We start from the raw sequence: 13,315 nt of genomic DNA, 5'->3' as shown, positions 1-13,315 counted from the left end.
ATGACATTCTCTGCTTTGCTCCTATGCATTTAATTTTTCCTGAGGAGTTACGCTTTCTACCTTTAAGTACTTCACTCTGTTGACTTCAGAACAGTTCCGCAAAACATCAGTTTTCAGTAAATAAGTAGTACTACACAGTTTGACTATACAGTCTCCTTGCAAAGTATCTACAAGCTGTATTTTGAATCATGACCTCAACATGAGAAATCCTCTTTCATTATTACAGTACTTTCAGCGTACCCCTTTTTAGTGATAGACAGTTAAATTACTCATCAGAAGTGAGGGCTGGAAACGAAGTCTGCATTCTACAACACGAAATAATACCATTTCCTGGATCTTGCGACTTACAAAGCTTGGCACGTTTGTGCAGATACCTTTCAGCATGAAGACAAAGTCTGGAATGAAGTCAGACTTACATTTAAAAGGTCCATATCAGCAACCTGATAAGCTGGTGATCCCAATATTTTTGGAGGTAATTCCTTAACAGTAATATCAATGAGGGACTAAGTAGGAGAAAAGAAGAAAATGTATGTAAATATTTTTTTTTCCCCAAGGGCTAGAATATTTTAAGTCACACCACAAATAAAAGCAAACTTGTAACAATTGCTTCCCTTTAGTAAAATGAGAAAAAATCCATCGTGAAAGTAACTGTCCTTTGAAGCAGAAGGTTCTGGTAGGGGAACCATGCACCTAATTCTGTGAACATTGCTGATAAACATGAAAAATACTTTTAAAGAAGGAAACCCTTAAGCAACACTATGCCATCTGATGAGAATTGCATAACTTAGAGTTTACACCAAAAAGTTGTCTCTCAAAGAGACCATTCTGGTAAGTTAGATGCAAAAGGCTGCTACTAATCCAAATCTAGACCATCAAAAAGAAATAAGATTTAAAAACCAGACAAACCCACCCAACTTACCAGTATTTTCTGCACAGGAAGACAATTTGATCTAACAGTGTTTTTTAAGGCCTGTAGTAACATAGTAAGTACTTCTGACCCTTGCTTTTCTTTCTTATTTCCTAGAATAAAGCATATTTATAGTTAGAGCGGAACAAAGTAATGGTCACTCCAACTATCATTTAGAAGTTTATATTCAAGTACTGTAATGTACCGCAAGATCGAAAAAATTCTGTGTATATTTATAAACCTACACCAAATAAATAGATTCAGATACCAAGTCTCTGCTCTGAAGTGTAACTGAAACTTCAACATTTAAATAAAAAACCCCTAAGTTTTATTAGTAAAGTGGAAACACCTTTGTATCGTTAACAACCTTAACTTTGACACACTAAAATAACAGTTGTGAAATTTTCCATTCATCCAAGCAATGCACTTCATTTCTCTTAACTTTTCAGTTAGATCTTTCAATGTAAGAGATTTCATTATTAAGAATATTCTGGACTTTCAAAGCCTTTACAGAGTAATGAACACTTTTTTAAAACAGGAAACAACTTACTTCCATACATCAGTAAAGACACTATACCTTACTATGAACTAAAATTTAATTAAAGAAAAAAAAAGGTAGCTGTAGTCACATAACAAAGACTTTACAGTAATTTGAGAAACACAGTGAATGTCTCAACTTCTCAATACCAAAGACTTGGGGTGGGGGTTACTTTTTTTGGAAATGGTAAGATTTCTTCAGCAAGAACTGAGTTAAAGTACTTTAATGTCTTTCTTACCACTACATGAAGTACACCTGCAGCCATACACTACTGTGCCTTCCCTAATAAGCCTTACTGGATCAGATCAGTATGATTTTGTATTTGTCACACAAAGATGCAGGCATCATGAAAAATATCAGTTGTTGCTTCAAAAAGAACTACTGATGATGCCTAAAACCAAGCTTTACCAGCAATGAACCAAATACTACTTAAGGTCTAGTCTTAAAAAAACCTCTAACTGGTCAGCAATGACAAATTAAGAAAAAAAAATACACTTTTTACCTGATTCAATAGCTGTTTTTACATATCCATTTATGTCCTTCCATATAACATTCAGCATACAATCTACAAAATAGCACAATATTTTTATTTAGTTTGTAATAAAAATATTAAACAAAATTGCAGTTAAAATACAAACTGTTAAACAGACTTTGACGTAAGCCAAAACTGACTAAGCTTTCAAACCAAGTCAGACCAGTTCTATTTAATGTAACACTGGACTATTACAGAAAGTGGTTATTTCTTCTTATGCTTCCCTCACCCACTTAGTTTTACAGAAAAGAAATCAAATTTCACCACTAAATTCTTACCAGGAATTTCTTTTCCAATTGCAATAAAGCCATCCTGAACTGCGTTTATAAGCGTACTGGCATGCTTACAAAAAAAAGAAGGGCTACTGATGAGTGGGTACTGGAGAGGCTCTAGGAGAACAAAAAAACATTTTCTGTAAATCTGTTATTTTGCAGTCTACCGGTAAGATAAGGCTTAAAAATAATCAAGTACCTATGTGTATGTACACAATTTAATATAAAAACAACTTCTAATATTAATGATGTCAACTAACAGTTTTAAATGTTTAAAGCATTTCATTCTAGTAGACATCTTTAAATCCAACAAAATTTGCAACTTTCGATTATGCGAAAGTACTTAAAAAAAACCCAAACAACTCGTATACCTAAACTAAGTACAAGTTTGTTTTGCTTAGCAAACTCTAAAACTTCTGATCCCATCAAGAAGTGAAGCAGCATTTCAATTCCCAAAAGCTGAATGGAAGGAATCATCACCACTCCTGCTGTACTAGAATTCAAGTTGAGCCTTGGTGTGACCGGACTTGCAAACGGGTAAGGACCTAAGTGAGAGGAGAAAAATTACATTGTCTCACGTCACCTGCAATCAAGTGAAAGGAAAGATCCAATAGACCAAAATCCCAAAGTTAACAGGAAAAGAACAAATCACAGAATAAAGTTGGCTAAAAGGGACCGCTAGAAGTCAGCCAGATACCTAGCATGCATTCCTATTCAGTAGGGTTTAACATCACAGTCATAACCATGTATTTTGAAAGTACATTTAATACTTTCCAAATACTGCAAACCCTCAGACACCAAACTTTATTTTGACAACAAAAATGCTATAGAAATGAAAATGGCATATATAAATAGCACATTGTTCATGAACACATGAACAACTAAGTTTAAAACCAAAGCTCCCTTGCAAAACAGGACACAACTCAGAACATTTGTCCTGGTTTTGGCTGGCAGAGTTAGTTTTCTTCCTAGTAGCTGGTATGGTGCTGTGTTTAAGATTCAGTAGGAGAAGAATGTTGGTAACACACTGATGTTTTCAGTTGTTGCTGAGCAGTGTTTAGACTAAGTCAAGGACTTTTCAGCTTCTCATGCCCAGCCAGCAAGACAGCTGGAAGGGCACAAGAAGCTGGGAGGGGACACAGCCAGGACAGCTGACCCAGACCGGCCAAAGGGATATTCCATACCATGGGACATTATGCCCAGTATATAAACTGGGGGGAGTTGGCCTGGGAGGATCACTGCTCGGGAACTAACTTGGCATTGGTCAGCAAGCGGTGAGCAACTGCGTTGTGCATCACTTGTTTTGTATATTCTTATTCTATTATTATTACCATTATCATTATTTTCTTTCTTTTCTGTCCTATCTCAACCCACAAGTTTTCATTTTTTTTTTTTTTTTTTCCTCCGATTGTCTCCCCCATCCCGCTACAGGGGGGGAAGGGAGTGAGCAAGCGGCTGCGTGGTGTTTAGTTGCTGGCTGGGGTTAAACCACAACAACATTAAAACTGGTCCTCAACACAATTTGATTAGTGCAATTTTGTAAACTTGAAATACTGACTACAACAGCCTAATTTTATCCAATGTAAATGAAAGCCAGAGAGGGACTTTTTACAAGGGCACGTAGTGAGAGGACAAGGGGTAAAGGTTTTAAACTGAAAGAGGGTAGATTTAGATTGGGTGTAAGGAAGGAATTCTTTACTGTGAGGATTGTGAGGCACCGGAACAGTTTCCCAGAGAGGCTGCAGATGCCCCATCCCTGGCAGTGTTCAAGGTCAGGTTGGATGGGGCTTGGAGCAACCTGGTCTAGTGGAAGGTGTCCCTGCCCGTGGCAGGGGGGCTGGAACTAGATCTTTGAAGGTCCCTTCCAACCCAAACCATCCTAGGATTCTATGAATATAAATCACTACCTCTGAGCTCTCCAATGAACATGCAGAAAAATTACTGGTTTTAATAATAATATATTGCAAATGAAAAAGCATAAACATGTTAAATAGATTACTTTCTGTATCTAGAATATAGTTGGAAACAGGCTAGTGGTTTAATACCTGATTTCTGTGCAGGGGATGCCGAGGCTAAACTTTGGTTGGCTGGTACACGTAAGGGAGTTCCTTGCAATGCAGCAGAAGAATCTGGACTTAAAGTACTTTGGATTAATGGTACACAAACCTGCAAAGATAACAAACCTCAGTGAAAATAGGCATGACACATACAAGCCATAAGCCACAAAGAACCATGTTTCAAATATCACATAGACTGTACTGTTGTTCACAGCGTCAGTGTTTCAGAGTTTCCAGGTACTTATAACAATATTTTTAGGATGCTGTATAAAACATGCATATACATGGCTAGGTTAAACAACAACTTATGTTAGAATGATCCAACTATACTGTATCTAAAAAAGGTAATTTTTTTCTTTACTCCCACCCTGAAGTTTAATTTAATGAAATTCAGAAACCTAATAGAAATATTACATTCACTCCTGTTATAATGCGAGTAGTAATGAAACACCTCCATCATTTTTCCTCTCTATGCATCTTTCTAAATATTTTGTGATCTTTTCAGTATGTTTTCCTATGGCAGACTTTCCCAAGCATACACTTGCACAGCAAAAGGACAAAGCAGTCCTTACATAACGTGCTTACGTTTACTATTGCTGTGTACTTGCTGGAGATCTTCACCGAGATGCTCACATGACATGCAGATACTGTTCCAAATCTTTTGGAACTTTAAAAAGATGGGATGTATAGTCCCAAGCACTCCTGCTATATAGAACACATGCACAGCACACATCATATTTGGTTCCTTAAGACAGTCTTATTTTAATAATAAACTAGAGAAGGACAAAGCAGGTACAGAATTAGTTACGGTAACAAAGAGGGGACTTAACTTCACACACTCAACACAGGCTAAGTGATTATGCTCTGACTATTTTCAGTTCCGTTACCTGTTCAAAGTTTGCAGGCAGCTGAGGTCCCAGCCTCATGAGTAAATACCACCAGACCTCCAGTTTTGTCAGTGCCAAAGCCTCTGTTCTCACATGGATCGAGCTCAGTGGCTGCATTAGCAATTTCAGCCTTTTAGCACTGCACAATATATCTTGAAGACCAAAAAAGCATATTTTTAAGCAACACAATTAAATAATTGAATCACAGAACAACAAAAAAGGAATATTTTTAAACTATTATGTTTTTTCCTAATATATTTTAGCTTAAAATTCAATTAATGACAATTTGCAAAACTAAAATACATAGTAAATGCACCAACCTTTCACACTATTTTACTGCTCTATTGTCTACAGCAACCCTGGAAATAGCAAGTATTTCTTTCCAATATCAAGACCGAAATGAAATCTACTGAATATCAACATAAACAGAAGGAAATTCACTCTTGCTTGCTATGTATGTTAAGAGACTCCTATCTGCCACAGTAGAAGAAAAAATAAACACTTAACACACATGTGCATTACCCCTGGATGAGAACGAATGATCTGAAATACAGCATGCTGAGGCTGCAAATGATCATTTACCACTGAAGCAGAACTAGCATAGCATGTCTGGGCAGAAGTTTGCTTAAGCCTATGCAAGTGTTCAAAGAAAAGAAAAACTTTTAGCCAGCCCAGCAGCATCAGAACCTGTCCACCTGCAATTCATAAGAAACTGCTGACACAGACTGCTTTTGCAGCATGCAATCCTTACTAGCCATACTGGAACACGCACAATGAAGGCCAATCGTGCCATGGATTTTTATCTTCCAAAAGAATCAAATTCTTTGTTAGTAATTTACAGGAAACAATGATCAGAACAAATGACCAGATAAGAAACAAATTAAAATGACAATTTAAGTTAAATTCAGCTAAACTAAGAAATGTCCACATTTAGCTTTCTGTTCAGGACACAGAGTAAGGAGAAGCACTATCAAGGTAAAAAATAAAGTGTCTTTTGACACAGGCTAGACTTAAAAGGCTTGTTCAGGTCTCACTTATACCTTTAAAGCAACTTTTTTTAACACCTCTAGAATCCTGAAGCATTGCTCTTCCCCAATTAATCCACACAGTCCCAAATAATATCTACAGAATGTTTTATTCTCTATTTCATTGCTGTTTGGATCAATTAAAGCATTACAGAACAAAGGTTTGTTAATTTTATTCTATTTATTTCTCCTAGCAGAAAAGTTGATAGAACTACTGATCAAATTGTCACTTTTCCTTAAAACAAACAAATAAAACAACTTGAATTTTACTTATGTATATACACACAGTATATACCACTATGTATATATATATGCCACTACATATATACCACACATATACTATGTGTATATCCAGTGGTATGTACTATAGTATTAACCACCATTAGACAGAATATTCTCTTCCAGTTATGTAAAGTGACAGTAGTCAAAACAATTCAGGTTAACTTTTTTTAATCTACCTGGATTTAGAGCAAAATTATCTATTAGACTCTTCCATGCAATGAAGGCTATTTTCTTTACCACTGGTGAGCCACTACGAAATCCAAGTTCCTCCAGCTGCAGCAATGAGTTGATAAAACTGCCACTACGATGCAGAGTCTGAAGATAAAGAAGTTCAGAATAAAGATATTTATGTTGTCAAAAACTTCTTCAAGATTCATGACTGTAAAACTTGGTGCTTTTCTGCTTACCTTTCCAAGTAATTTGACAAACAGCGGCCATAATTTTAACACGTAAGTCTCATTTTTTGTAGAAAACAATTTCTGAAGTTCTGAAATTATTTTCTGCAGACAGAAAGAAACATAATTTCTACAAGAAATATATTCAAAGTATTCTAAAAACTACATATTCATACCAATGTCTGGAGAAACAACCAACCTAGAACTATGCTATTTCTAGATCAGAAGGATTTCATGCTGTACCACATAGCATTTGCTGATACATCAGTCGAACATTGCTACCATAATTGAAACCAACCATAAACTTAACTATTCTGATACACACAACCAAAAAATCAAAATCCATTTCCTTAAAATACTTGTAGTCTAACTCTCAAGTCAAAACACACTGTAACCCTAAAAACCACCTTGTTTGTTCAGGTTTTTTTGTTAATGTACTTAACTTCAGCAGTGAATAAGGCAAAATAGATAAGCCTACAGTTCTGGAAGTGAATGGGAACATTAAAAGCTTCATCAAAAAGACCAAGGGAGCTTTTGCTGAATAGGGTGGGGAATCTTTTAAGGGACATGGAAAATGCTGAGCTACTCAATGCCTTTCTTGTCTCCATCTTTACCCTCAGGCCTCCAACATCCCTCTCCCATTACCTCTGCTGCTGGGCACACAGGTACTACCCATGGTAGAGAAGAACCGAGTTGGGGACTACTTAAGTAAACCTGACATACACAAATCCATCAAACTCTACAAGGTATATCCAAAGGTGCTGAAGGAAAAGGCCAATGACTCAACAAGGTCAGACTATTATTTCTGGAGAGGTTGCTGCAACCAGTAGAGATTCCTAATGATGGGGTAGGGCAAGACAAATGTTATGCCACCCCCCCCCCCCCCCCCCCCAAAAAAAACCCACAACCAAACCAAAAAAACCACAAACCACAAAAGAGAGGATCTGGGGAATTACAAGCCAGCCAATCTCACTCCTGTGCCTGGAAAAATTATGGAGCAAATTCCTGTGGAAGCCATTTCTAGGCACGCGGAAGAACAAGAAGGTCCCTACAAACAGCTGGCATAGTTTTATTATGGGCAAAACCTGATTTTCCAATCTGACTGACTTCTATGAAGAAATGCCTGGTTTTGCAGATGCAGGGAGTGTAGCAGATGCAGGGAGTGTAGCAGATGCAGGGAGTGTAGCAGATGCAGGGAGTGTAGCAGATGCAGGGAGTGTAGCAGATGCAGGGAGTGTAGCAGATGCAGGGAGTGTAGCAGATGCAGGGAGTGTAGCAGATGCAGGGAGTGTAGCAGATGCAGGGAGTGTAGCAGATGCAGGGAGTGTAGCAGATGTTCTCCACTCCAACTTTAGCAAGGCTTTTGACACAGACTCCTCTAGTGTCCTTGTAGCCCAACTGGGGAGATACAAACTAGTTAGATTACACGGTGTGTGGCTGGACTGTTAGACTCAAAGGTTGGTGGTGAGCAGTTCAGAGCCCAGGTTAAGTGTGAAATTCACAAAGGGTCAACAAGGGCTGATACGATTTAACACAATCGATGGCGGGGAAGCATCAGTAGATATGCTGGAGGACAGGGGTACCATTCACAAGGATCTTTACAAGCTTGAAAAATGGACTGACAGAAACCTCACAGAATTCAAAGGCAAAGTCCTACACCTGGGATAGATGAACTCTGTGTACTGGTACCCACTAAGGACTCACAGGCTATGTAACACCTCTGCAGAAAAAGAAGTGGGGGACAAAAATGTAAACATTAAGTCAGGAATGCACTTCTGCATACTGGGCTGCACTAGCAAAAACACAAGAAACAAGACCAGAGAACTGACCCCTCTACTTGGTACTCATCAAATAATCTCTGGAACACTATACCAAACTGTGGGCACCAAAGTACCAGAGCTACTGGCAAACTGGAGTGAATTCAGCAGAGGGTCACCACTAAGATGGTTACGGGACAGAGTTCATAACAGAAGAGCCAGACTCGTTTAGCTTGGGGTGGGATGGAATATAATCGTAGTCTTCTACTACGTATAGCTTGATTATAAGGAAGAAGCCAGATGCTTCTGAGAATTACTGAAAGGAGTGGAGGCAACAGACACAAGTTTCAACAAGGCAAATCCTATTTTTTACCATGAGGGTGGTTCAGCACTGGAACAAACTGCCCAGACAGGCTGTAGAATTTCCATCCTTTAACATATTCGGACCTCAACTGGACAAGGCTCTGAGCAATCTGGCCTTAACTTTGAAGCTAGGCCTGTTTTGAGTAGGAAGCTAAGCTAAGTGATGTGAGTTACTGCCACACCAAGTTCTGCTGATTGTAGTTCAGTAAGCAAATTCTCTTTAAGAGAAAATAAAAGTTTAATGATATCTGTGAGTTCATGCTATCAAGACAGGTGCTTGAAGGTCACTTAAAAAAGGCAAATTATATTCCTGATCAATGATTCTTGTCAGAAATGTAATTGTTTTGTTTGGTTTTTTTACAATGGTCCTATATTTACACTGCTGTTATATTAATTTCTGTCAAAACTGCTGTCATCAAGAACTTGGTGTCAACGCACAGTAGCTTTTTCCTGCACTACCTAGACTATAAAATTAAAAGACCGCCAACCAACCAACAACCCTGATTAAGATTCCTGCCATCTCTAGAAAAAAGGCACAGCGTTTCCACTTACTGTGGTCATTAGGTGCTCAGTGACAGCCGCTACCTCCTGCTGTTTCTGGAGCAGCAGTGGCATGCCCATCTCCAGGGCAGTGGCACCTCGTAACTGCACCTTATGAGCTGAATGGACGACCAGAGGAATGATCAGTTTTGCCCACCTCACAGCCTCTTCTCCCATCTGGGCTGGAGCTTGCTCCATTAAGCTAGATCCAAAAAACAAATATAGCTATTACAAATCTCCAACAGATGTACTGCTCAAACACTCAAAGATAATCTTAGTATCTTCAATGAATGCTCTAATTCAACATGTGATTTACAGGAAACCATTCTAAACAATTTCATTTTTTAAAGTTTTTCTAAACAATTGTATTTTGACAGTTCACTTAAAACTGCAATGCTGAAGTGTTATTTCAGATAAACCTCTCCAAAAGCAGAGCAGACTGACATTTACAGTTGTCCTTTCTATTCTATCACAACTTTTTGATCGAAAGTGCTGAATTGAGAGCCTGAAGGACACACACCATACTTCCTTATCAGTGCCCAAGTACAAAGTTTGCATATTAACCACCCCTTGTGTGTTCTCAGCAGTCCAGACCAGCTCCAGCAGGCCACATGTGCTGAAAACAACGTATGCCTGATTTTGAAAAAAAACCCCAAACCCTGAAGCAGCACAGGTTTGCACAGACTCAATGTACATTAGCCTGGTCAAGTCTTCTTATCTTATCCCTCTATTGCTGAGCTGTTAAGAGCACAGTATGATAAGCAATTCCATATGCTTACAACCGTTCCAAATAGAAGCCAATGAGACTTTCGGAAGTGGGAGTACCCAGCATACATTCAAACTGGCCTGTAGGAACCAGCTTGTCTCTCTAAGTCACGGAATTTTGCTAGCGCCCTCTTTGCCACGGGTATGTCACATCCCCATCGCTACAGCTTAAAAAAGGGTTTGCCGTACTAAGGAAAACTGCTGCGTTTCAAATATTTTATGAAAACCAGAGGACAAGCACTGCTTAAGAGAACGGTTTTCCATTACATTTGTCAGCAGCCTAACTTCTGCACAAAAGCATTGTCTTACCACTACTGTCAATCAGCCTGAGACCCAGTATCTGTTTAAAGATTATTTGCAGGTATAATTCTTGCTCTTAAGGAGAACTACATTCTTTTAAATAAACATATATAGAATTATTTTTTATATTTATATACACACACATATAAAATAACTAAAAGAAACCATTTAATAAAATGCTTAATTTTCCAGAAACAACTCTCTACTGAATCTCATATTTGCAAAAGAAGAATTAGTGTACAATTAGCCAAAGGCAAGAAGTTGCTAAATACTAACTAAATGATAATATCTGACTTCTCTGCTACAGAAAATGGGTGTACTAGAATAGAGATAAAATAAGCAGATAATTACTGCTTTAACTATTTCACTTTAAAATGGATTTGCAGTTCAAACCAGACGCAAGAAGTTTAGAAAATACTTAAATAATAGTAAAGATACAAGCTCAACATATTTACTAATAAAAAAATTAAATTAATACTAGGTAAAGATAAAATTTGACTATTCTAGCACTGCTGGCCAAAACAACACATTCTTGGTATTGGTCCTAAAAAGTCGCCTTTGGAATTAAACAGTACCCTCAGCAGCGTCATGAGAAACATTGCAGTAAAATCTGTAAAGCAGCACAGAGACATTTTTTAATAAAACCCCATATAACGGCTGAGAAATTCTCAATCAGGTACGTTCTGAAAATGAAAGCTAGGACATAAGAAGGACTTGTGAAGGCACACAAGACTTTGGAAATAATTCCTAATAATCCATTAAAAATGAAAGCAATGAAAGTTTATATGAATATTGACTACTTTCTGTGTCAGAATCAATTGCTGGATTATCATGAAAGGAGTATTTTTCAAGTGAACCGGTTCAGGAGAACCACTGGCAAAGAGACAGAAACAGAGATAGTAGTTCACAAAATTTCACTCTGTTCTACTGACCGTAATACAAAACACTGTGGGAAGACAGCCTTGAACATATTGAACAACTCAAAGAGCATTCAAAAAAAACCTTTCTTTAGAATACTTAGTGCCACTAAGATTTTGTTTCAATAGTTTCCCCCCAAAACTAAGCATCTATTTTAACAATTTAATGTTGCAGTGCACGTACCGTATAATAACATTTAGTGCTTCATATTCAACCACCATAGACTGTACATCTCCTTTAGTAAGTATCGTTTCCAGGGCAGAAATAATATTGGACACCTGAGGATATTAGATAACATTAGAGCGAGCACCTAAATACAAATATTTCCCCATGAGAAGCTGGAATGATGAAGTTTTGTTTCCCAGGACTGTGCCCTGTGTTTGGATTATGCTCAGTCTAGTTTTAAGGTTAGAGCTTGTCACAAAACAGAGTGGTTTGGACTGCTTAAAGAATCACTCCAACCAAACTGGAATATTCACAACATTTATCCCCTATGCCGCTTCACTGGTGTCTAACAGAATCGCTCACATTGCAGCTTCTTCCTTGAGAAGCAATAATTTGTTGGCTTTTTTCCAGCTGTAGCTGCCCTCACAATTTTTCCAAGAATTGGAAAACAACCTTCAGATTCAAAAGCTACTGAGAGGAGAGTGACCAAGAGACTGCACAAGCCTCATCTCCCTAGGAAATCAGACCACACACAGAAAAAAGTGAAGAAACTTACCTCTTTTTTAACAATTTCAGAAGGAAACGCCTGCTTAGAGATCACCCAGAGTGCCCGAGTGCGAGTGTTTTTGTCTGAAGTTTTTACAGCAACACTGTTCACCATTGAAAGCAAGTCGTGTATTTCAGTTGCTGAAAGCAGAATGCACAGCACTCAAATTCTGTTCATGCAATTCCAATCAGCTTCTTCCCAAGTTTCGGGTCATTTTGCTCAGTTAACATTACTAAAGATCCATTCAACTACAAGTCCCAATGGACATGATTTAATGTCTTAAACATTATTTTTTGGCAATTTTTGGAAATGTCTCTCAAAATAAACTAGCAAAAAAGCTCAACATATATTAATATACAGATACTATTTATGTAGTACATCTATATTACCTCTAAAAGAAACCACAAACCCACAAAACTAGAAGACTATTTTACCTAAAACCACTAAAGATTAAATATTTAATTATTCAAAACTTCTTGAATTTCAAGTGAATTTAGCAGCACTTTGTCTGGTCAATTTCACTGCTATACTGACCTGCATAAATTCATTTTAGAGCCTACAAAAGGCTTTATTATTAAAGAGGGAAGTAGAGCTGTAACTGAGGTAATGGCAAGCTTATTACACAAAAAAGAATAGGGGTAACACAGGACTTAAACACAACCAGGAAGATAGATGGAGAAATCATGTATTCTTTTAAAATTCCAAACTAATGAAGCCTGATTCCTTGCAAATTTGGGCTTTGTGGGTAAATGATCTATCAGAGAAACATAAACTCACATACAGTCCTTTCCTCAATCAAAAGTACATATGGTTTTTGTCCTCTCTCCCTAACTCTCCACTGTTTTCAGGACTTAATTATTTCTGAAACCCAACATTCTCTAACAAAATTGACTGTAATTTATCAACTGGTTAAAAAGTTATGGGGGAAAGGAAGGGGACCACATAGACATTATTACAGATGCCTCATCCTCATAGGAAATCTGGCTAAATTCTGCAGTAGGAAAGCAGGACACACTGAAAAAATTGAGTAAAAGAACTGAAAGAAGCAATTTCAATAAACAGAAT

At 37.6% G+C, this 13,315-nt stretch overlaps 1 protein-coding gene across 5 annotated transcripts in view; it reads right to left on the bottom strand.

Annotated features, from left to right (window-relative positions):
* The window catches only part of RIF1 (replication timing regulatory factor 1), a 38,363-nt gene that overhangs the window by 20,925 nt on the left and 4,123 nt on the right, over window positions 1-13,315 (bottom strand). For 3 of the 5 annotated variants that reach the window (XM_075029065.1, XM_075029066.1, XM_075029068.1), the window contains exons 4-15: window positions 12,260-12,390; window positions 11,722-11,816; window positions 9,568-9,757; window positions 6,908-7,000; window positions 6,677-6,815; window positions 5,194-5,345; window positions 4,295-4,415; window positions 2,621-2,794; window positions 2,256-2,366; window positions 1,948-2,010; window positions 920-1,020; window positions 417-503 (exon numbers count right to left, since the gene is read on the bottom strand). In XM_075029065.1, coding sequence (XP_074885166.1) covers window positions 417-503; window positions 920-1,020; window positions 1,948-2,010; window positions 2,256-2,366; window positions 2,621-2,794; window positions 4,295-4,415; window positions 5,194-5,345; window positions 6,677-6,815; window positions 6,908-7,000; window positions 9,568-9,757; window positions 11,722-11,816; window positions 12,260-12,390 — 1,457 coding nt within the window. Of the gene's footprint in view, window positions 1-416; window positions 504-919; window positions 1,021-1,947; window positions 2,011-2,255; window positions 2,367-2,620; window positions 2,795-4,294; window positions 4,416-5,193; window positions 5,346-6,676; window positions 6,816-6,907; window positions 7,001-9,567; window positions 9,758-11,721; window positions 11,817-12,259; window positions 12,391-13,315 lie in introns of those variants that run through there. The other 2 variants (XM_075029067.1, XM_075029069.1) reach the window with 2 other exon arrangements.

Source organism: Buteo buteo, chromosome 5 (assembly GCF_964188355.1).
Source record: "Buteo buteo chromosome 5, bButBut1.hap1.1, whole genome shotgun sequence".
In the NCBI taxonomy this organism is placed as follows: Eukaryota; Metazoa; Chordata; class Aves; order Accipitriformes; family Accipitridae; genus Buteo; species Buteo buteo.
Note: the sequence above shows the minus strand (reverse complement) of the source record. Positions and strands in the feature narration are given on the sequence as shown.